This window comes from Marmota marmota, unplaced genomic scaffold (genome assembly GCF_001458135.2).
Source record: "Marmota marmota marmota unplaced genomic scaffold, marMar, whole genome shotgun sequence".
Classification (NCBI taxonomy): domain Eukaryota; kingdom Metazoa; phylum Chordata; class Mammalia; order Rodentia; family Sciuridae; genus Marmota; species Marmota marmota.
Window position 1 is genome coordinate 6170238 of NW_026000130.1, and position 23867 is coordinate 6194104.

General features: G+C 45.9%; 2 protein-coding genes across 3 annotated transcripts in view; one reads left to right on the forward strand and one right to left on the reverse strand.

Moving 5' to 3' along the window:
- Window positions 1–7068, forward strand: part of LOC107154529 (sodium/glucose cotransporter 1-like) — a 58297-nt gene extending 51229 nt beyond the window's left edge. The window contains exons 11-13 of the mRNA XM_048785029.1: window positions 997–1165; window positions 3753–3968; window positions 6706–7068. Coding sequence (XP_048640986.1) covers window positions 997–1165; window positions 3753–3968; window positions 6706–6879 — 559 coding nt within the window. The 3' untranslated portion in view covers window positions 6880–7068. The remainder of the gene's footprint in view (window positions 1–996; window positions 1166–3752; window positions 3969–6705) is intronic.
- Window positions 1–23867, reverse strand: part of Rsph14 (radial spoke head 14 homolog) — a 97065-nt gene that overhangs the window by 4098 nt on the left and 69100 nt on the right. The window contains exons 5-7 of one of the 2 annotated variants that reach the window (XM_015500297.2): window positions 19151–19376; window positions 17024–17160; window positions 14904–15205 (exon numbers count right to left, since the gene is read on the reverse strand). In XM_015500297.2, coding sequence (XP_015355783.1) covers window positions 14967–15205; window positions 17024–17160; window positions 19151–19376 — 602 coding nt within the window. In that variant the 3' untranslated portion in view covers window positions 14904–14966. Of the gene's footprint in view, window positions 1–14903; window positions 15206–17023; window positions 17161–19150; window positions 19377–23867 lie in introns of those variants that run through there. The other variant, XM_048785028.1, reaches the window with a different exon arrangement.

Below are 23867 nucleotides of genomic sequence, written 5' to 3' on the forward strand. Positions count from 1 at the left end.
CCAAATTTGTTTCTTTGCCTCTTTTTTGTTGGATTGGTCCTTTCTTGCTTATATTCACTCTCTCATAATGTTTAGCCCTTATTGATATGTAATTAATATTTATTCATCTTTGGGATGACACTTGATTTAGTGTAATTTTATAGATATACATTAAAAATCATTTCCTTAGAAAAGGTAATGAAGATTTGTAGCCTCGGTTCTTTTTTAGAGATCTCAAAGGGAAAACTTTCAGTCTTTCATTATTGAGTATGATACTATTTATGGGTTTTTTGTAAATGTTCTTTATCATGTTGAGGTAGTTCCTTTTACTCATTATCCCAAATATATTTCCATTGTGTTACATTTTGTTAAATATTTCATTGTGTCAGTTGGGATATAGATGGGTTTTTACTCCCCTTCAATATCTTAGTGGTTCCACTGATTGATTTTCTAATATTGAACCACCTTTGCACCTTGTGATGACTCTCACTTATATTGCATAAAATAAGTTTCTCAACTTGCTGAAATCTTTAAAATTGTGAGCCAGAGTAATCTGTATGAACTTTTTAAAAATGAATTACTTCTCAAGAAATTAGTACTTTTCATGTAGTATGTATTTTAAGGCTGACTGACCCTCCACATTTAGTTAAATATAGCCTCCAAATTTGGTGACAGTCTAGTATAGATACTCAGATTTATTTGTTCAGAAGTTTAAGGGCTTTCATCTATAGCCTTGTGACACCTATTTGTGTTTAAGGGTATTGCTAGCGCCTCTTCCCCAATACTTATGAGTGGGCACCTGAATTTAAACTAAGGAATAAGGCAGGGGTGTAGCTCAATGATAGAGCACTTCATTAGCATGTGGAAGGCCTTGGGCTTGATCCCTAGCACTTCAAAAAATAATAATAATAAAATTAAAGAGTAGGAAATAACTGAACTAATAGTACATGGTTGTAGATATTTTATTAGCAGAGGAAAATCATCAAACTCATCACTAATTGTTGGTTTAACTTGCAGGTTTTTTATTATAGCTTTACTTGCTGTCACCATTGCCTGGGTCCGTATTATAGAAACAGCTCACAGTAAAAACCTGTTTGAATACATACAGGTTGCTAAGAGTTACCTGACTCCACCAGTCACTGCCGTATCCCTGCTTGCTATATTTTGCAAAAGAGTAAATGAACAGGTGGGTGTTGGCATGGAATGGTGTGAGGGGCTGCTGCATTCACACTGTAGGGGTCTTTAACAGGTTGCCCTAGGAGAGTCTCTTGTACTTCAAGAGACCTTCATTGCTTTCTGAAAGATGATATCCTCTTGGGCAGATTTGTCCCAAGCTTGCTTATATACATGGAGGGAAAGAATGATTTGTTTTCCATCCTTTCTAATGTAATCCATTTTCAGCCATGCCATGCAAAACTAATCACCTTACATTTGTGGAGGTGATGATACAAAACTGAATGCTTTTTCCTTCTGCATATTTGGCTGCAAGAAAATAATCTTCAGGTTGGGGATGTGGCTCAAGCGGTAGCGCGCTCGCCTGGCATGCATGCAGCCCAGGTTCGATCCTCAGCACCACATACAAAGATGTTATGTCCGCCGAAATCTAAAAACTAAATATTAAAAAAATTCTCTCTCTCCCTCTCTCTCTCACTCTCTCTTTTAAAAAAATAAAAAAGAAAATAATCTTCCATTACCAATGTACACAGATGTGTCATCCTTGTGGTCCCACATTCACATGGGGGATATACAGCAGCAGGCTCCTTCCACCTTCTCTGCATTGAGGAGGTAACTATTTGGACCATCTCTTTCAGCCACACTTAAGACCAAATAAAGATCTCAATTAATGGTTTTATCATTTCATCAGTAAGACTTTTAAAGTATAGCTTCCTTGACTCTTTTCTTTTTTATTTTTTAATTTTTGAGTAATTTGTTAAACTTTTTTGTTTCCCTAGACAGCACTGAGTGATTGATCCTCACGTTACTGAGCATGGCACCTAAGGCCCTCTGTGATCTGTCCCTGCCCATCTCCCAGGACTTGTCCTCCCTATGCCCAGCCCCTAGGTACCAGTCAGTGCTGATTGCTATACTGTCCCCTGCTATCTTTGGTCTCTCTTCGTTTGTTATAAGCTATTTGCTTTGCCAGGATATTCCACCTGACTGAAACTTTCTCCCAGGCTCATCTCAGGTGTTCAATCTTCTTGTTCGTTTGTTTTGTTCCATTTTCTTTTTATTTTGTTTTGTCTTCCCTTTTTCCTTCTTTAAAAAAAAATGAGATGTTCAACCCTGAAGATGCCCTGCCAGTGCTCCTTTTCCACCCAGCTCATCAGGACCCAATTTAGCAGCAAGAATGCAGGGGAAGCAGTCTGGGTGCCAGAGTTGCTTTTGATTTCCTGGGAAGGGCATATCAAGAGAGGAAGGTAGTCAGGGGACTCTACCTCTCTTCTATAACACCAACCTCAGGGTATGGGGGAATCACCAAGGAAAATGGAGGGATCTGGTGAGGGACTTTCTGGTTACCCCCAGTCCATGGTTGCAACCAAATTGCATGTAACCTCTTTAACCTAGAGCACTTTTTCTGGCCCTCTCTTCCACCCTGTTTTGGATGGTGGGTTCATCTAGCTTCTGCCCATCTCCTTCAGGAATTAGTTCCTGTGGATCTTCTCCTTGGCTTTTTGGTTTAGCTCTTTCTCCCACAGTATTTGCCTATCTCTCTCTTTCCTCTGACATTCAGCCCCTCCTGAATCAGACTCCAAATACACTTCCAAAGCCAAGATCAAGTCCTTATTCTCATGGAGTATCTAATTGGAGACAAAAGAAACACATTGAGCAGATAAAGATTAATGATGGTGACATAGTGCTGTTTAAAATATTAAAAAGGATCACAGAGGTAGCAGGGAAAGCTAGGGGATGGGGCAGACAAGGATATGAGGTAAGGTGGCAAGAGACTTCTTCTAAGGAAATGACCTAGAATCTAAAACCTGAAGAATGAGGCAGAAATACCAAGATCTACAGAGAAAGCCAAGTCAAGAGAAGGGCAAGTACAAAGCCCACGCCAAGAACAAAGTGAGTAGGTTCAAGATGCAAGAAGGACATTACAACTGGAGTGGAATTACCAAGGGAGAGTAGCAGAACCAGGCAAGGTCAGCTGTGGTGTGGGGTTGAGATCTGAGTATGATGGCAGGTGATAATAAGCCACTGAAGGTCTAGATAAAGACATGGCATTCTCTAATGTAAGCTTCAAGAGACCATTCTGGTTTCTGCAAGGCCAGTGGGCAATTAGAAGTCTAAAGTGGGGAACTCAGCTGTGTGAGAAAAGATGGCAGAGTGGGATTAACATGGTGGCTATGGAGTTGATGGCAAGGAATTAGATTCTGGATACATTGTATGGTTAGAGCCAACAGGGTTTGCTGAAGGATTGGTGGGATAGCAGGATGAAAAGAAAGGAGCCAGAGAGCTTGGGAAAAGGCATCAGAGCAAAGAGGGAAATGGAGGTGCCACGGGGTTCTTTTTGGACACATTTACTTTGAGATGCCAATTGATGGTCTCACTTAATAGTGTTTCCAATTTTTCTTAAGTTCTCTAATTAACCTAAGAGATAGTACCAGTGTCTCCAATCTGGCATCTTCTCACTTGTTCATACTATCTTCTGCAAGGTATCAATCCCCTAACTATAACCAGTTTTAGAACCCAACTAGCAAGGGGAATGAGGAAAGTGGTTTGTCTCATCATATGTCTTCTTCCCAAGTAATTCTGTTGGGTTCCTCCTTTGACAGGGTGCCTTCTGGGGGCTGATTTTTGGAATTGTGATTGGTGTCTTTCGACTGCTGGCCGAGTTAGCCTACGGACTCCAGACCTGCGAGAACAGCATCAAGTGTCCCATGCTTATCTGTGGCATGCACTACCTGTATTTTAGCATGTTCCTCCTCCTAGTTAGTCTTCTGAGCATTCTGGGGATCTCCTTAATCACAGACCCAATTCCGGATAAACATGTAAGTGCTGCTATTAAGATGCTTCAGGGGGGTCGACTTCATAGTCTCAGGGTGCAGCAAATTGGTAAAGAGTACCTGGATTCCTCTTTGGAAGTGGGAGGGTTGGAGATGGTGGGTCAAAAATAGGAATGTGACACAGAAATAATTTGCCTATTTAAAAAATGGCTTGCCTTTGTTTAAAAAAAAACACTAGTAGCTAGGAATGTAGCACAGTGGTAGAATTCTTAGCACTTCCAACATGTGCCAGCCCATGGGTTCAGTCCCCAGCATTACCCCCCCAAAAAACTAAAAACTCTTCAATGATCTGCAATTAAAGTATTCATTTAGATTGATAATTTTGCTAATAAAATACAAATTTTCCTTGGAAGTATTAAATTCACTAACCTCAATATGAATTAATGTAATCAGGGAAGTTCCAGCTGTTGCCCACCCAGAGGAATTTAAGCTTCTGGGAAAAGGGAGGCACAGATGCTTTAGCCTTCTCATAAACCATTTTCTACTTCCCAGGAGGCAGGCGTTAGTTAACAGTTTTAGATGTTTATTTACCTGGGCTCAGAGAAGTTAAGTAATTTGTTGAAAGTAACAAAACTAGTAAGCAGCAGACCTGGGCTCCAACCTGACTCTAAAGCTCACACTGGTTCCACCATATCACCTACTTGGGCACCTTAGCAGGACAGGGACTTGACCTCAGCAGAAAGTGGAAGGAGTAAGGGTCCTGGTCATCCATCCAGCAATCAAGAGATCTGGAGTTTAGTGAGGAAACTCAGAAGGGCATAAGTATGTAAAGCCAGTGCCTTTCTTACAATTTTGCTCAGAATCTGGACAAAAGCTGGTATTCTATTATCAAAAGTTGAGTTACAAGGACAGGTAAACTTGGAAGACTGCAAACCTCAGAGATTTCCAGCTCTGTTTTGGCCACTCTTTTTTTTTCTTTTTGTTCATTTTAATTTGTTATATATGACAGCAGAATGTATTACAATTCATATTACACATATAGAACATAATTTTTCATATCTCTGGTTGTACACAAAGTAGAGTCACACCATTTGTGTCTTCATACATGTACTTAGGGTATTCTTTTTTTTTTTTTTTTGGTGGTGCTGGGGATTGAACCCAGGGCCTTGTGCATGCGCGGCAAGTACTCTACCAACTGAGCTGTATCCCCAGTCCCTCTTTCTTCTTATTATTTTCCACTTGATTCATTCCTCTCTTGCATACACAGCCCAGTTGGAAAAGGAAGATAATGAATGGAGAGAAGAGCCAGATGCTCACACTCCACTGCAGATTCTCTTGAATCAGTGACAGCATGAGAGACTCCCCTACTCCTAATGTCTTGAAACCCTGGGGGTGGCTGACTTTAAGTTTCCTGCTGCTCAGGGCCTTCATTGTTCAGATTGTTGGCATTCTTTTCCACTTTTCTCTTACTGCCAGCTTCCTTGTGTCCACTTCTCACTTACTCAGCCGAGTGAGTGTCTCCCAGCTCCCTAGCAAAGCACCAGTTCTCTAGAAAAGACAAAGTAGCTGCCTAGAGGGGAGGAACCTGAGAGAAAAAGTAGCACTTTTGGATCAGTGACAACATGCCAGGCATTGGCCTGAGCCTTCCAAATGGCATCTCTGCTCACCACAACCAGGGGAGGTAGGACCTTCTGCCCCCAAATCATCCATGCTCAGAAGCACATAGATGTTCTCCATCACTAGGATCCAGGCCCTGCCAGCACATCCAGTGACCTCATCCACAGGAGATTGATAGTGTTGCTGGGAAGGCAAACTGTATATGGCACTATCAAGAAATTTATTTAAAAGTTAAGCTGAGTCTATCAATAACAGAACAAAATTGTAGTCCCAACATTTTAATTTGAAAGACAGGGCTGAGTCTTGGAATGGGGCAGGCTGGGGAGGCTGCCCAGCCAGCAAGGCTAATGAGCAGCCCATTGTGTATTAACAGAAAACCATTCAAGGCAGGAATTCACCTAGACTGCACCAAGGCTGATTTAATAGGTTTGGATGCATTATATTCTTGAACAGACTTGGATTTGGAAAAAATGTTCACCTGTGCTTTTGCTACCCTAACCTTCCCCCACAAGAAGCAGCAATTGACTTGAGTTTTGTTACTTCCCAAAGTTTTGTTACTTTTCATATGTTTTTAGGAAGAGAGAAGAATTAGAGACCAGAAAGGAAATGGATTGCTCCTCTTTAGCATCTGCAAATATGCTATTGAATTTGAGTAATCAAGTTCTACTCCAGGGCCAGGTACAACCCCTCCTGGGGTGTCTGATGCTCTGTATAGCAGCTTCTGGAATGACATTCCTGCTGTGTCTGATGCTCTGTATAGCAGCTTCTGGAATGACAGCAGCTTCCCCAAAACCACCAGAACGAGGGTACCACAAGGGTAATGGGCAACTTTTCCCAGCCTGAGGGGTACATATTCTTGGACCCTCAAAATGGAAAAGAGCCCTGAGCTCACTGTGTCCAACCCCTTGCTTTACATTGAAGGACACACTCTTTGTACCACTCTTTGCCAAAATCACACAATCACATGATACCTTAGCCAGAACTAAAACCCAAATCATAGTAGTTATGATTTCCCATCCCACCTTCCTTCCATCTTTTGTTATAGTCTGACAACCAGATCTCTTTTCAGTCCATCAGGATCCTAGTCCCAGCTGTGGGCTGTGGTACTCTCTGGCTGCATGACAGGGCCCAGTGGTGACATGCCCCTGTTTTCTCCACCCTCCAGCTTCATGGGCTCTGCTGGAGTTTGCGCAACAGCCGAGAGGAGAGAGTGGATCTAGACACAGATATACAATGGAAGAGATTCCCCAATCCCCCACCCCAGGAAGGTGAGAAAGAAGAGCCCTTGGAGGGGTCCTGTGTGACATGGTCTAGAATAATGCTTCGCCTGTGTTGCTGACCTAGCACCTTCTGCCTCACTATCTTCATCCTCAGAAATAATCTTAGGTAGGGCTGCCCCCTCCCTCCCTGCTTGTGAGGCCATCCAACATCCATAGTTAGCAGGCAGGGCTGAGGGGGAAGAAAGGAATTGTGCTGAGCGGCTCCTGGAGGTGGTGGGATTGAAGAAAGGGGCACTCAGGCAATAAGGGGGAGCCAGAAAGAGGAAAGAAAATCAGAAGGGCCTGGTGTCCTCAAGTGTTTCAAATGTGAGGTAAATCACTGAGGCAAACACTGATAGGTGAAGAAAGACCATGCCCAAGAACTGGTCTTTGGGTTTAGCTACACACTGTTGCACCTCCAACAGAGCTATCTGATGGTGTGGTGCCAGGAAGGGAGCAGTCAGTGAAGGGGACAGGAGACTGCCCTCTATAGTATGGATAGAGGAGCAGGGAGGGAGGGGCAGCCCTACCTAAGAGGGCACCGCAGAAGCAGGTCTAGGGAATAACTAGGTTTCAGTCCAAGAAAGAAGGGGGAGAGTGTCTCTGGGAGAGGCTGAAGCCCTGGGCCTTCAGAGAGTAAAAGAAAGGTTTTCAGCAGATAGGTCAGAAAAAGAGTATTCAGGGACATGGGGGGGGTGCTGAGGTGACCTGAGCTTTTTGCAGCCCCTGACGCAAACAGGGATAAAGACATAATGAGATTAGTCCTGAGCCTGGGGTAGAGAGTGGTGAAGAGGCTATGAGTTTGTGGGAGGAAGGGAGAGAAGAAAAAGGCCTAGCTAGGAAGAAAGCAGGGTTCTGGCTGGGGCAAGGTTGTATGCACTCCTCTTGGGGAAGTCCAGAGTCCAGAAAGGATCAGGGATACCTCCTGATACCTGCAAAAGAAGATGTGCATTTGGTTGGGGAAAGCCCCAGTGGTCTCCCCTGGACATAGGTCCCTATACTCCTAGAGGCTCCTTCTGATGTCTGCTGACAGTTCTTCTTTAAGCTGACCCTCTGGGTATCCACAATCTTCCAGATGCTGCCAAAATTATACTCACATTTGATAAATACCACTACTATTTTAACTGAGGACTTTAAGGCAATTGGCAGTCAGATAACTTGTCCCTGGCCCCATAGATGGCCAGACAGTGGTAGAGCTGGGATTTAAAACCAGCAGTTTCACTCCAAAGTATGGCCTTTCAGCCTCTGGACCAGACAGCTGCCCATCAAACTGCCTTGTCTGTTTGAGGTGACAGTTGTGCCTTTGGGCTGTGGCTGAACAATTGGTTGCCTTTTCAATTCTAGTTGCCTCTTCCAGCTGCCTCTTAGGTCCTGGAAGCTTCATGACAGTGTTATAACTTGGGTGTCTGAGAACAGAAGCAAGAGTGTGGCTGGTGATCAGACTTCCCAAACATATACCTGTGTCACTGGCTTTAAGGTTCTCCAGCTACAGACACCCTTTCCCTTCTAACAGACTCTTCCATCCCTGTCAGATGGGTTCCATCATCCCTGATGCCTTCTCAACCTCCACTGCAGGAGACACTGACTTGGAGGCTGTCCAATGGGATGAGACAGAAGATGTCACAGTGCCCAATGCTGAGAGCCCACTCTGAATAAAATAGGGTTGTGTTGTCATCCAGGAGGGAACCATTCCCAGGAGTGGCTCTACGGACAAATCCCAGGCAGCCACTGGGCCCATACTAGTGTGCTGGGAGCTGACCGTGGTGCTGACCTGAGCCTAAACCAGTCCCAAGGGGCAAGCCAGCATCCATAGCACAGACACTAGAGTAAAATTCAAGCTCCACAGTTATGTATTTCCACTAGTTTGCCTTAAGAAAATGAATGAAAAACTTTCTGTGATTCTTAGACTCCCCTCCTGTACAAGAGAAAGTTCCTACAAGGACCTAGGCATCTGCAAATGCCCTACTGAGCCCTACTGCCAGAGAGACTGGCAGCTGCTGGGAGAAGTCATTTTCCAAGAAGCTGCCAAAGAGAGTGGTGTCTTATTTCCAGGACTTGCAGGGCTTCCTCCACCCTCCAAAGACTAGAGACCTAGGTAGAGTACATGCTCAGAGGACCAGCTACCATTTGTTCTAGACCTATAGAAACAGGGAATGGCATTGCCATGGCACAGCAGGGTGCACATGGAAGGACTGTGCTCCCATGATACTTAGCTTCCCAATTAGGGTTCTGGGTACAGCTGATAGCTCTGGAGCCCTACTCTGCCCCCAGAGTGTTTCCTAAGTCCTTTGTCCCACCATCTACCTCAGTCACATCTCTAAGGATGGTTATAGACATTCCATGTTTAGGCTGAACACTTCTTTATTAGGAGTGAGTTGTTGGATTGCATACTGGACTTGCTGTTGAGACATGACTCCGTATGAGATCTTACCTCCTGTGTCATACCCTGCATGCCTCCTGACCTTTTCCCGTTCCTTATGTTCTAGAAGCCAACACTTGCCTCTGGAAGACCTGGAACCTGTTCTGTGGCCTGGAGCCACATCTGGGCCCCAAGTTGGCCCCTGAAAAGGAAAATATGGAGGCAACTAAGGGGAAGGTAGAGCATAGTGACATAGCAGAAGGTACAGAAAGTACAGAGGTGCTGGCCCCAGGAGAGGCAACCAGGAAGTTGAAGGTGACCAAGGAAAGGATAGAGCATGGTGATATATCAAAAAGTACAGAGATGCTGGCTCCAAAATCAGCCACCAGGAAGATGGAGGAGACCAAAGAGAGGATGGAGCATGGTGATATGTCAGGAGGTACAGAGATTCTAGTCCCCAAAACAGCAACCAGGAAGATGGAGGATACCAAGAAAAAGGCAGGAGGTACAGAGTGGGGTGAAATATCAGAAGAGCCATTCTGGATGGTCAATGCCAGTGGGATCATCTTGATTATGCTTGTAGTCCTCAGCCACATCTACTTCTTCTGAAACAGCTCATGCTGGAGTTGTCCAGAGGGCAGGCAGGGCTGCTGCCTTTCCCAGACTCCCTCATCATGAAATAGATATGGGAGACCCAAGGATATGGGGTCAAGGATTATACTAATGGAAACTCTCCCTTGGTGTCATGAATCAAATGTGACCAGCTGCTGGTCATGCTTGCCATAGGGGGACGGAACAAAGTCCATTCAAGATTATAGAGACTATGTAAATGAGAACATCTGCTCCTCTCCAAAATGAGTCATTTTCTCCAAATGGTTCTACTGCATAAGCACTAACTTTCACTTTAAATTTAATTTGGGGGCTGAGGATATAGTTCAGTTGGTAGAGTGCTTGCCTTCATGCACAAGGCCCTGGGTTCAATCCCCAGCACCATAAATAAATAAGTAAATAAACAAATAAATCTCTAGATATATTGGGGGTATTTTTTTTCTTGTGTTTACTTGACTATAACCATTTCCTTCCTATGCCGACTCTCCACTGTTTTGTTGTCTCTTCATTTTTGATGTATGACCCTGCTGGCAAAGATGTTGTATATGGTGTAAGCCCTACCCGCTTTCCCACCCTACTGGGGTATCTCACTCAAGGGTACCCAGTGCTGATGACCACAAGCCATGGAACAACAGTTGCCATACAGTTGGAAACTCCAGCTCCTGCCTGGACCATGGGTGGGGCCTAGGCAGCCTCTGTTCTAACAGAATTGGCCTCCATGCAACTCACCACTGTTTTGACTTTTGCCTCACTGTATCCCTGAAGGGCAGGGAAAGGGGAAAGTCCCTCTATGCTAGCTCTCCCCATCACACTCCCGGTCTGACATTAATGGGAGTTGGGCCCAGGTGTTAGATTCCCTTTAGCTAGCAGATATAGGCCACTCCTGGGCTGTGTTTCTATAAGGGCTCCCTGAACCTCTCCTTCCTCTTCCTTCTTATACCAAAATAAATTATTTGTGTCTAGGAAATGTTTCAGATGCCTTGAAGTGATCTGGGGGAGGCACACCCAGCATCATGAAAATCATACTCTGAATGCCCATTCACAAGAACCAGCTCTTCATCTTTTCTCTAATCCTTAGCTGACAGTTTTGAATGCCTACTGTGTGCCTCTAGGAAGTAGCTCTAAACAAAGCACATGGAAACTGATCTCAGAGCTTATGCAAGAAAGCAAACAATAGTGATGATAGCTTATATTTTGTGTGGACTGCCATTTTCATGCCCATACATGCTTTATCACATTCAAGCCACAGAACCACCTGTGGAAGGACTAGAATTAACCACATTTCACAGAGGAGAAAACTGAGGCTCAGCAAGGGAACAAAGCACTCAAGGGGGTGAACAGAAGTTTACACAATTACCTAGTACATCATGTGTATGCTGCAGAAATGCCTGGTAGGCATTCACATAGCCTTAGAGTTAGGGAAGAAAGAAGTCAGCCTAATAATGGAAGACTCTATGTGTGGGAAGATTTGAGGCTAGAGTACAAGGCATCTTTGAAGCCGTTGAAAATATGGCATGTGTGTGGAAGGATGGTGGAAAGTAAAAAGTCTTGTGCCTGACTAGAAAGAAGGCCTTGTATGCTTTGGGAACTTAGGCAGGAAAGTGATAGGATCAGATTTGCTGGCTGCTGCTAGAAAGATGAAAGGAGGCAGGAACCCCCACCAGGAAACCAACCACTGAAACAATACAAGTGAGTGGCTAAAAGGTAATAAGAAGGGGGTTCTGAAGGAAGGGGCCAGAGGTGACTCTGGTTTGAACACACTGGAGTAAGAACAGGCATGGGAGAAATATGAGCTTCATTTTTAACATGGTGAGTTGGAGCTGTGTGAAAAATGTTTATTGACATTTTGAAAGCACTCAGTCATCTCATCCATGAATATGGGATGTCTTTCCATTTATGTAGTTCTTTAATGTTTAACCAGTGTTTTGTTTTCAGTGCACAAGTCTTGCACTTACTTTACTTCTTTTCTCAATTTTTTCCTAATTAGCTTTTTCTTTTTTGGTGCTCTTGCAAGTGAAATTGTCTTAACTTCACTTTTGGATGGTTCATTGTTAGTGTTTAGAAATATAATTAGTTTTGTATATTGATTTTTGCATCCTGCAACACTGCTGTACTTGTTTATTAGTTCTAACAGTGTTTAAGCATATGAGTTTTCTTACATAAAATCATGTAATCTGTGAATGAAAACAGTTTGCTTTTTTCCCCCCAATCTGGATGCCCCTTATCTCTTTCCTTGTACAATTGACCTAACTAGAAGATGCAGGACAATGTTGAATAGAAGTGGTAAGATAAAACATCCTTGTCTTGTTTCTGATCTCAGAGTAAGCAGTCAATTTTTCTACCACTGAATACAATATCAGTTATGAGTTTTTGCAGATGTTCTTTGTCACATTGAGGAAGTTCCCCTTTATCCCTAGTTTGCTGAGAGTCTTGTTTGGGTTTGCTTATTTAAATTTATTGGTACTGGGGATTGAACCCAGGGGTACTAAGTCACATTCCCAGTCCTTTTTATTGTTTAAGATAGGGTCTTGCTGAGTGGCTTAGGGCCTTGCAAAATTGTTAAGGTTGGCCTCAAACTTGCAATGCTCATACCTCATTCTCCCGTGTCACCAGGATTACAGGCATGTGTCACTGTACCCAGCTTATTTTTGTTTTTACTCATAAATGGGTGTTGGATTTTGTAGAGTGATTTTTCTGACTTTTGCCCTTTCTTCCGTCTAAAGAAATAGCTATATATAATTGTTTCTTTCAGCTACAGAATTACATTAAGTGATTTACACATAAATCAATCATGCATTCTGGGACATCTAAATCTCAGTTGGTCCTGGTATATAATGCTTTTTATACATTTCTGGATTTGTCATATGAATATTTGTTGAGTTTTTTGTCTATATTCATAAAAAAATATTGCTCTATTATTTGCTTGTGATTTCTTTGTCTCATTTAGGTATCAGGATACTGTTCTTAGAATGATTTGGAAAATGTCCCCTTCCCCATGTTTTGAAATAATTTGTTAAGGCAGGTATTAATTCTTGCCTGGAGACATTTAGGGATAGATGTTCAGTTATGTATAAGGAATCAAAACTCAGAAAAGAAGACTGGTGCTAGAAACCCAGAATTGGGAGAAAAAGGGTAGAGGGCAAGCCCAGCTAAGACAGGAGGTAAGGAGGCTCACTGCCAGGCAGATAAGATTGTGCAGGAAAAAATGGGAGATGAGAGGGCCTAGAGCAGAACTGTGAGAAATACCAATACCACTGGTGAAGTAACAAAAGATGGTTCCTCCCAGCAACTCAGGAGGCTGAGGAAGAAGTATCACAAGTTTGAGGCCAGCCTGGGCAACTTCATGAGACCCAGTTTCAAAATTAAAAGTTCTGGGAATGTATCTCAATGGTAAGAGCACCCCTGGGCTCAATCCCCAGCATACTACCCACACACAAAGAGGCTTCCATATCAGAGAACAAAATCAGAGTCTTGGTGACAGGGAATTGGTGACCTTAGCCAGAGCCTGTGGAAAGGTGAAGCCAATTTGCTATGGGTAGACACAGGACTGGGACATGAGGCATTGGAGTCCCTGGAGCAAGTATCTGCTTCCTTGACTGGGGGGAAAAAAAGAGTTCCTCTAATAGGTCTTTTCTTGAGAATGGGACTGAATCTGAAACCTCAGCTTGAGCCAATAGCCAGTCCCTTTCATAATAAGGTCTACTTGGGATAATCCTTTAAGTCCAAGGACACAAACTTCTCTGTGTTTCTTCGAGAAAAGTGAGGGTCCCTGGGGCTCACTGAAAAGAGTGCAAGAACAGGTTCACTTGGGATTCTGGTTTTGCTGATAATTTTTATCCTGAGAACATCTCCCTGAATAGATTCCTGGTTGGTGAGGAGGGAACCTCAAAAATTGTGAGGGGAATGGGAAAATAAATAAGGAGAGAAATGAATTACAGTAGATGGGGTAGAGAGAGAAGATGGGAGGGGAGGGGAGGGGAGATAGTAGAGGATAGGAAAGGTAGCAGAATACAACAGTTACTAATAGGGCATTATGTAAAAATGTGGATGTGTAACCGATGTGATTCTGCAATCTGTATTTGGGGTAAAATTGGGAGTTCAAAACCCACCTGAATCAAATGTATGAAATATGATATGTCAAGAGCTTTGTAATGTTTTGAACAACCAATTAAAAAAAAAATCTGGGTAAAGATTAAGGCTTTACTGTAAAGGCACAGCCCTAAGGCTTAATTCTTGTGGTCCTTCAACTGATGTTGGAATCACTGCTTGTCCCCCAAAACCAGAGGAAGCTGTGGCATGGCCAAACCAGGCAGGGCTGGGTAGGGAGAAACAAAAGAGCTCTCTTGACCATTCCTCTGACCTTATCCACATGCCTCAGAACTACCCCACTCTTCAGCCCAGCTTCTCCCCTTCCTTGAGCTCCCAGCCTCTCTAGCTGATCTCATTACAGGGGGAGAAGATGAATGAAGGCACAGGCGGGAGGCAATCTCAATGCAGAGCTGCTCTGCAGCCAGGAAAGCTTAAGAAGGAAGAGGGAGGTGCAGGGGGCTTCCGGCCAGCCCAGAAGGGAGTGTGACCTGGTGAATTCCTTGCTTTGGAGAACAATGAAGCTGTTTTAAGGGGAAAATCTTAAGGAAAAAACTAGAATCAATCCCTGTCCTGTGCGCTCAACCCTGGTGGATCCTCTTATGACCTAGTCATCCTCCCCTGGGGAGACTCTGCATCAGATCATCATCTTGCTTCCTGCCATGCTTTGTGGGAAAGGGACAGAAGTGGCTGGACAGGGCACTGAGGAGACTGCTCAGCAGAACCACACCCACATGCACTCCACGGGCCTGAGCACTATGGTGTACAAAGCTTGGTTAGTGCCTGGTCCAGTAGTGTTCCTTCCAACCCCCATCCCAACTCCCTACCTACCATCCTGTCCTGGAGGACTCAGCCATACTTTTTACCTGCTAAGGGCAGTCTGGGCTCTAGAGAAAGCAAAGCTCCCAAGGTCACCCCCTACTCATTCCTTGCCCTAGGTTGGGTCTGTGCCAATCAGTACCCAGTATCTCTGGGCCTGGTATTTATCCTTTGGCAGAAAGAAAGATGTGACAATGCTCCAGGAATATAAAGTACCACTGAGACCTGAGATAAAGATTCTGCCCATTTATTCAGGCACACAGGTAGCTTATTGGATCTGGGCCAATGAGGGGCTCAGGGTTTCCATTCGATCACTTTGATAGCAATGTGGGCTGCCCTCCTTACAGCCTCATTTTGATCCATCTCGAGATTACGGAAGTTGAACACGTGGCCCTGCAGGAGCTTGCGACCCTCAGGGGCCTCAGCCAGTATGGTGAGGGCCTTGGTGGCATTCAGGCGCACTTTGATCAGAGGTGAGAACAGAAGCTTCAGGAGTGGCTGGATGGCTTCTGAATCCAGGGCTGCATACTTCCCTGTAGACCACCAACACCAGCTTTCTTAACCAGTCATTCTGAGGAGGCCTTCCTCCCCCTGCCCTCCTGCCTGTGCTGTTTCAAGGGGAGGCATCACCCTGTATCACCCTCCTTTCTCCTCATCTCTTTTACACTCTTGTGGAGTTCAGCCTAGACCCCCTCAACCCTGCTCTTCCAGACTCCTAACTGGCTTCTCTCCATCATTCTCTTTCTTACACTACAATCAGTCTATTAAGACAAAACAAATTGTCTTTTAAAATATAAAGCTAATCATTCATGTGGCAAAAATTTCTTAAGCAACTATTCAACACCTGGCACAAAAACACTCATAGGAGGGCTGGGGTCCTAGTTCAGTGGTAGAGCACTTGCCTAAGAGATGCAAGGCCCTGGATTCTATCTTCAGCTCTACCAGAGAGAGAGAGAGAGAGAGAGAGAGAGGTGGGGAGGAGAGGAGAGGAGAGGTTTGGAGAGAAGAGGAGAGGAAAGGGGAAAGGGAACAGACGAGAAGAGAAGAAAAACAACAAAACAATCCACATTTTTCTTGCCCTCAGACATTATATGTACAGAAGATACTCTCCTTAACACACAGTCAGCAAACTCCTTTGCTGCAAGATGGGTATGTAGAGGGATGAGGGGAGTCTCCGTCTCTATCCTGCTAACTCTGTCCTTTGGGTTGATTCCCAAGCCCCTCTCAAGGGGTGTCTGGCCCTCTGGAATGCTAACACTTCTCCACATCACTTATCATTCTGCCTCTCCTGCCAACTATAGACCCCAGAGGCAGAGAACTATGGGTTACCATTGTCCAGTTCAGTGCCCATCACATGACTGGGACTCAGAGACTACCCACCAAAATGCCTTCTGGGGATCAGTTATCCTTACATGCCTGGCTTCTGGACTCTGTGTCTCTGGCCATTGCCTGAGCTCCTATGAGGCCCCTGGCCCTCCAAGTGCCCCCACAGGAAGCCTGAGCTGAGATTCCCCAAGATGAATGCACAGAGGGCACCCCTACCCTCCTATGTAGTCAGCATCCTAACTACACAATGGAAAGCAGGGCTGTGACCTCTGAGAAGGCCCCAATCTCACCTCCTCTTTGTGTCTCAAATTCTACTATTAGGTCCTGTGGGAGTTTCTGGGAGAATGTGTTTGAGGGAGACTTTGCAGTATATTGATCATGAATCCAAGGTTCAGTGAATACTCTGTTGGATGCAAAGGAAGCATGGGGCACAGGGCTGGTACAGATGAGTGTCGGCCAAGAGGGAAGATCAGACAGCTTTCAGAGGTTCTCAAGTGTGGGAAGGAAAAATCAGATCCCAGCCCATCAGGTATAGAGATCAGCTCAGGTCTCTTCTCTTAGCTCAGAGTTGGGTGACAGCATGAAAGTCTGACTATCTGGGAGTCCTGGGCTGAGGGTATGGGAGAAGATAATACTGTAGTCTTATTTGCCCTTCCACAAATTTGAGAAAATCAATTATGATCAAGAAACACCTTAGACTCAAGGGTTCCAGGGTTTGCTTAGACCACAGGAAAACAGAATTCATGGATAGCAATCTAATCAATATAAGAATCATAGCTCACAAAGGGACCTGAGTGTATGCAGTAATTCCAGGCCCAGGGAAGAGTGGTATGAAGGGACAAAGGTCCTAATGTGAGTGACCAGTGTGGATGGTTGGGGGAGTAATACTCAGCTCTTGAGTATGAGAAAGATGAGTTTGGAAAGCTCAAAGTGGCTGCTGGCAGGCTGCGTGGGAGGGCTCCCTCTTCCCTCTTGCCTAGACCCACCCAACCTGAAGGATCCTGGGGTGGACATCCTTGCCTTACCTTCAGTGGTCACGGTGGCATACATCAGAGCCCCAGCAGCATTGGCCTGTACCTCTTCCTCCTCATCTTTCAGTAGCTGCACCAGGATAGGGATGACATCATGTCTGCACACCTGGTTCTTGCCCTCCAGAGGGATGCTGGAGCATAAAGGAGATAGCTAGGGGTTCTATTTGATGGGGAGGACTGGAGTAAGACCCAAGACTTCCCCAGGGGGACACAAGAGGAAATAACTTGTATTGGGACTATCCCTGAAGGCCCAGGACTGCCCATGGCCAGGATATGTAGCAATACTGGTATAAGCACTGCCTGCTGCCAGTGAAGGTGAGACCAAGGGCCAGGGGGCAATGTCACCTTACCCTAAGCCATCATTCAAAAGAAGAAACAAGACATTTTCTCCTTGGCCCCAAAATGCAGAGGAGCAGGACCCAGGGGTGTGAACCACAGTGAGACCCATCAACTCTACTTAAAGAGTTAGCTATCAATGGAGGGCCAAGCTACCCCAAACAGCAGTAAGCTGCCCAGCCATGGGCAACAGCAGGTGGAGACTCAGATAAGGTGACTTTTAGGCCACTTCTCATTCTGGCATTGTATGAAGCTGTGAAAATAGGATGGTGTACTCCCCAAGAGTTTTCCAAACTGTAAGAGGGCCAACACTTCACCCCCAAAAAAGAAGGGCTCCCTGAACCAGGAAATACTGCCTATTAGTCCCCACAGGAACATCTCGGTGCACATGCATCTTGCAGCAAGGACCCTGTTATAATTCATTTAAAATTTCTCAAACTTTACCACCCAAGAACCCTCATTTTTGTAGAATTCTTCCCCACCCCCACAACAGGGGAATGAGCCCAGGGGCACTCTAACACTGAGTTACATCCCTAGCCCTTTTTGTTTATTATTTTTAATTTTGAGACATGACCTTGCTAAGTTGCTGAGGTTGGCCTAGAACTTGTAATCCTCCTGCCTCAGCTCCCCAGTAGCCAGAATTACTGGCATGTGCCACTGCATCTGGCTTTGTAGAACTCTTAATAACACCCCAAAGACATAGGTTTTCCATGGAAACACAGTTTGGAAAATGGGTTTGGCAGCCATTTGGCTGTGAGTTTGTGAGACTGTTGGGCTTTCTGGGCAATGGGTCTTAACTCTTAGATACTTGATCAAGGATACAGAGGCTTAGGCTCACCTTCAGGGATTCCCCGAATTCATTCATGCAGCAAGTACTATATGGGCACCTGGCACACAGTGGGCACTGGTTCAAACACCACAATAAGATCTGGGTTTCTCTGCCTGAGCATTGTTGACATTTGGGGACCAGGTAATCTAACCCTTGTTCTAGAGCAGCAAACAGAGCAATGCCCTGTCCTCAGAGAACTCCCCAAATGGATGACAACAAAATGGAAGGGGTGATAGTGAACATAGGCTGGGTGGGAGAAGCCAGGAGGGCTGGAGGAAGGCCACACTTTAATAAAGTAGAAAGCCTTGCTAAAAGGTGACTTCTGGACAAAAACCAGAAGGATAATGAGCCTGAGCCTGGGCCTGGAAATCTGCCCAAGCCTCCCAGGGTGATCCTGGGGACAAGAAGCCTGCTACCTCAGTTTCCAGGCAGGATTTAGACCATAATCCTATGTGACTTTGAGCAAGTGACTAGATCTTGTGCTCCAGTTTCCTTACCTATAATGGAAGACATTCCCTTCCTTGGAGAATTATCTAGATATGTAATTTATAGACAATTCCTGGTGTCATAAGCACTTAGTGACCACTGGCTATCATTGTTATGGCAGGGGAGACTCCTGCTTGCCTTCCTCATGAGTATGGGTGAGCAATTGGCTGTTTTTGTCTGATATGGGGGTAAGAAAGAGTTTCCTGGGATACAGGACATTCTGAGGCCAATAGGACAGTGATCACCATAGTAGATAAGGTCCTCTTCCAACCCAGCTCCCTCCTCCCCCCAGGGCACAAGCAGGCCAGGAGAGGTAGGCCCAGGGTGGATACCCTTGGGTTCTGGGAGAGACCTTGTTGGGTGAAGCCCCACTTCTGGCCTGCTTCTGGGCCAACAGCAGCTCAGTTGTCTCTGGGCCTCAGCAGAGGCCCAAGGACATAGCCACTCTGTGTGACCTGGCTGGGCCTCACCTGATGGCCATGAGTGCTTGAGCAGCCTTGCTGCGGATGTTTTTGTTGGAACTGAGAAGTTTCTGCTTGAAGAAAGGCACAGCACAGCTGCTCAGAGCCTCAGTGGCATCCTCCTGCAGGCAGGAGGCCAGCGTGTCCAAGATGAGCTCCTGGATTTTCTCCTCCTCCCTCTGCAGCTTCAATACCAGTGGGGAGATCAAGCCGTTATCGACAATGCCACGGGCCCCTGCAGAACAGAAAAGGATACTGGGGGACAGCCTCCCGTGCAGACTGGCTTGCACAGGTAGAGTGGAAGCTTTGATAGAAGGACCTGGCATGGAGCTTGAGTAGCCATTAGGAGGCTGAGGGTGCAGCCATGGCAGAAGCTGGGGTGAGGCTGAGATAAGGTCCCAGAGGTCACAAAAGGTGCTAGCCTTTTGGTCACTTGGGCCTCAGGAACATCAGACATAAACAAGTACACAGAAGCCTGAGAGGTAGCAGTTATCCCTGGGAGAGCAAAGACTCCCCCTCAAATGGGCCCCACCTCACTCCTTCCAGCTCTCCTTCCCTCCTGGGCAAGGATATTTCCACCTGTAGCTATCTGGAATAGAACACAGAACCCCAGCACCAACGGTATCCCAAGGGGCCCAGGCTCTCAAAGCAGCCCTCTCAAGTCCTTGAGATGTGGAAAGAGCAAAGGCGAGCACTTCCCCATGCACTCAAACCACCCATCACTACTGCCTTGTATCTGGCCCTCTCCCCATCCTCCCCAGCAGCCATGCTACCCACTGAGAAACTGTCTATAGTCCCTAGGGAGGTGGCCACCAGCAAACACCTCTTTCTTCTGCCCTCCCTAGTTAAACCTTCTAATTTACTCTAGAGAGACAAATAAACAGGTCAATTAGCCAAAAGGTCTCTGAGTACCAATTAGCACCAGGGATTTCCTCTTTGAAGACATCATCCCAGTCTTCTTGTCCCACTCCCTAAGGACATCAAATGGCAGATGCCCCAGGTAAGGGCAAGTAGAAAGACAAGCATATTTAGAAGCTCTTACTGTCTCCTCTGCACGTTCCCTGCTGTCCAGCAGCTCCCAGTACCCTTGACCAGCTTCTCACTTGGGTGTCTGGGTGGAGCAGCTAGCTCTGCCCCACTTCTTCTTAGGGCACTCAGGGCACAGGGAAATCAGTTATCTGTTACTTCAAGTATGTTAGACTTTCCTTTTTAAAATTTAATATCCACAGATTTCCAAAGAAGCCTAGGTTTAGCTCCTAAATGTATCCTTTCCCAGATGTGTAGTCTTAGACACATAATCCAACCTCTCTGAGCCTGGTTTACTCAGCATTGAAATAAGCCCACTTGGCAGGATGTTATATAATACCAATGGAAGTTGGGAACTGTCTAATTGGGGCTTGGTCATGGCCTCACTTACATTTGGTTCTAAGCTTCCTGAGAAAACCCAGTGACAGGTGTTGCTGAACTGCAAGAAAGTGCTGTCCAGTCCAACTTGGGATGGACACACACTTGGGAAAGGACAGAAGGAGAGAAATGAGGTCAGAAAATCAGAACATTGGAGGTGATCACTTCCATGGCACCTCTCTTCCTTGGCAAGGAAACTGAGGCCCAGAGGGGAAACAGTAGATGGGGACAAAGCCAGGGCCCTTGGCTCTTTGGGTTTTGTTACTCAAGCATCTGTTTTGGGCCACTGCTCCTAGAAATACTCAGCACTGGGACCTAGGTTCATTTTGAGACAGAGGGAGATTAAAAATAAAACGCATGCCGGGTGTGCCTTTCTGCTCGTTCACTTTGCTTTTCAGCTAAAAGGAGAGTGGTGGGCCTGGCTATTTATAACTAACCCAGATCCAAAACAGCTTGTTCAAGTGGGGGTGAGGCACATAGACCCCAAGGAAACCAACCAGAAAAACCCACCTGAGAGTCACAGTGAGGATTGGGAGGCTAGCACAGGTGGGGAACAGAGAACAGCCAGCCAGGGAAGTAGGAAGGCTAGTGGGAGAGTCATTTGGGGACAGGTCATTAGGCAACAGGTTGTCACATCTGTAGACGAGGAATTCCAGGATCCTGTGGATTCTGGAAGTACAGAAAGGTAGACCCAGGGAAGCTAGACCTTACAGAGGTGCAGCAGAGTCCAGATGGGCAGAAACAGAAAACCTGCAAACTGCCATACTGGGTGGGCCAGTATGGGCTTAATAGTTAATGAGCTAGAAAGTTCTACTGGGATTGAGGGGTCATGGATGCTCATGGCATGGAGCCACCTGCAATTAAAGTTTGGTCAGTTTCCTGGGGCAGGGGTTGATACTATTTTGCCCAGCTATCCATGCTGTCAGGGAGGTGCTGGGTGGGCTCAGTCACAAGGCCCCTTTCTCCTTGCCAACACAAAGCTCCAGCTGCACCCTGCCCCTGGGCCAGCACAGCACCTGCTGATAACTACTCCACTGCTGACACTGACACACTCAGTTTCCCCATGATCCCATGGCTGCAGCAGGCACTTTGCTGAACTAGGCCTCACAAAAACTGACTTCTTTGCTTTTTCTTATTTTCTCGACTAATTAATATTTTTGCTATATGATTATGCCCAGAAGCACAACTCACATGGTCTGTGGGACCATGCCCAAGGCAAATAAATATGAAACAAAAACTTGCCATTAAAAAGTCTAATTTAACAATTCTCCGATGGTTCTTAGACCAACATCCCCAATTTTACTTGAAGGCAGCTGACCAGATGTGGCTATCTGGGGCATCCTTTCATGCTCACTGGCTTGGCCAGGTTGGTCTTCCATGAATTCTCTCCAAGTCTCATGCTCCTTCCTGCCCAGTGTTCTCCCCACCTTGGAACTCACTTCAATCCCCTATCACTGGCTACCTCTCCATTCCTGCTGCAGCCCCAGCTTAAGCATCTTTTCTTTCAGGAAGCTGACCCCGTTGCTTCCAGGTTCCCCCTCCACATGCCCTCCAAACCCCAATGTCTCCACCCACCTGTCTATGCTGAGTCAGGTTACAGACTATAACTATAATGGCAAATTATTGTTCTGCTTTCTACCACTGCCCTGTAGCCACAAGAGTCCACCAGGAAAGAATCAGGTCTACATCCTAGAACTGTAACTAGAAATATGCCCCACATTGAGGAAACCTTCACTAAATGATTGTTAAATGAATGAAAATAAAAATTGACTGGACACCAGGGGAGCCATCCCTTTGTCTTTCAGGTGGTAAGGTCAGGTAGGCAACAGCCAGCCCTAGTGGTTCCCTCTAGGAGCTGGTCTCTGCTCTCATAGCTGGAATGTTGTAAGTGGTTATCCCACACTTGTATCTGGGTTTGGCCCTTGCAAAAAGCTTAACTCTGACCCCTGATTCTGCCACAGAAACTGCCTGGGCCCATTAAAAATGTACATTTCCTATGTTAAACTCTCAAAATTACCCTCTAGGAAGCATGGTAGGCATACATGCAGAGCAGCCCTTCAACTGTTAGTCAAATTCCTTTAGTCCTCACTGGTCACCTCCAGGGATCACTGTGCCACATCTAGTTGATCTCAACTGTGACCATAACCAGTCTTTAAAAGTTTAGGCAGCACCTTCACAGGAGGGCTGTGATCCCAGGATATGTAGTGCAGTGTTCTCCATTTCACAGAAAAAGAAACATTCCAAGGAGGTTATGGGATGATCTTAAAGCCAGCACATGCAGCTGCCAGAGCCATCTGACCACAGACTTGGGTTAGGGTTGCCTTACCATCAACCTTTGCTGGTAGTTCCACTGCTTCTCTGCTCAACAAATGGGGTGATCCAAGTAATTTTACCAAGAAAGTGAAAAAAGTGACAAGGAAGATGTTAGCTGAGACTGTTTCTACATTTTACTAGGGATGCTCTAAAATTCATGTGCTTCATGCTAGAAGAATAGAAAAGATAGAGCAGCATATATATCTTAGCCCTCTGACCTGAGTCTTTTAAGCACTGAAATGAGGGGTTCGTGGCCCTGGGGCCCACAGATGGGTTCCCCCTGAAATTCAAAACAGAATTTTGCTATCTGTCCTCAGGCACATTTTGCTGAGGATCCATTACCTTCAGTGGGTTTCCCAAAGGTGCCAGTTAGGACCTGGCTCTCTCCTGCTTCTCTAGACTAAGGGTTATCTCCTAGGCCTTTCCTCTTCTCCCTTCTCCTCCCTTCCAATACAGCTTTCCATGAACCAGTATTGCCAGGAACCCAGAAGAGCCCCTAACATGCTGAGAAAGAGAGCAGCAGAGACAACTAATGCTCCCTCCTATGCTGTACAAACTTCATAGGTGTGAAACTTTAGGATTCGCATAAGTCTTTCAAACGTCTTACAGGACGATTGCCACAATCCAGGTGGGCAGGTGCCACTAGCCCTACTTTGCAAAATGAAAGTCTGCAGGGGTAAAGTTGGTTGCCCAAGGTCGCAGCTAATATGGGCCAGAGCTGGGTTCGAACCCAGGTTGGGAGGAGACGAGCGGAGGCCAGCCGCCGTAGAAAGGGCAGAGGCCACCGCTGCTCTCGGGGTCGGCCTACCTGGCTGCAAAAATCAGTCTCGCTAAATAGGCGCAGAGACTTCAGCACACCGCAGCTCTAGGACGCCCGCGCCAGCAGAGCGTGCAGGACTGCGGCGCGCGCGGAACGACGGCTCCGCCCCTATCTGGAACCATTGGACTATTGGAACGTCCGTCATTAGTCTGTGCCCAATGGGCGACGAGCCGGCGCTTGTGGCGGGGC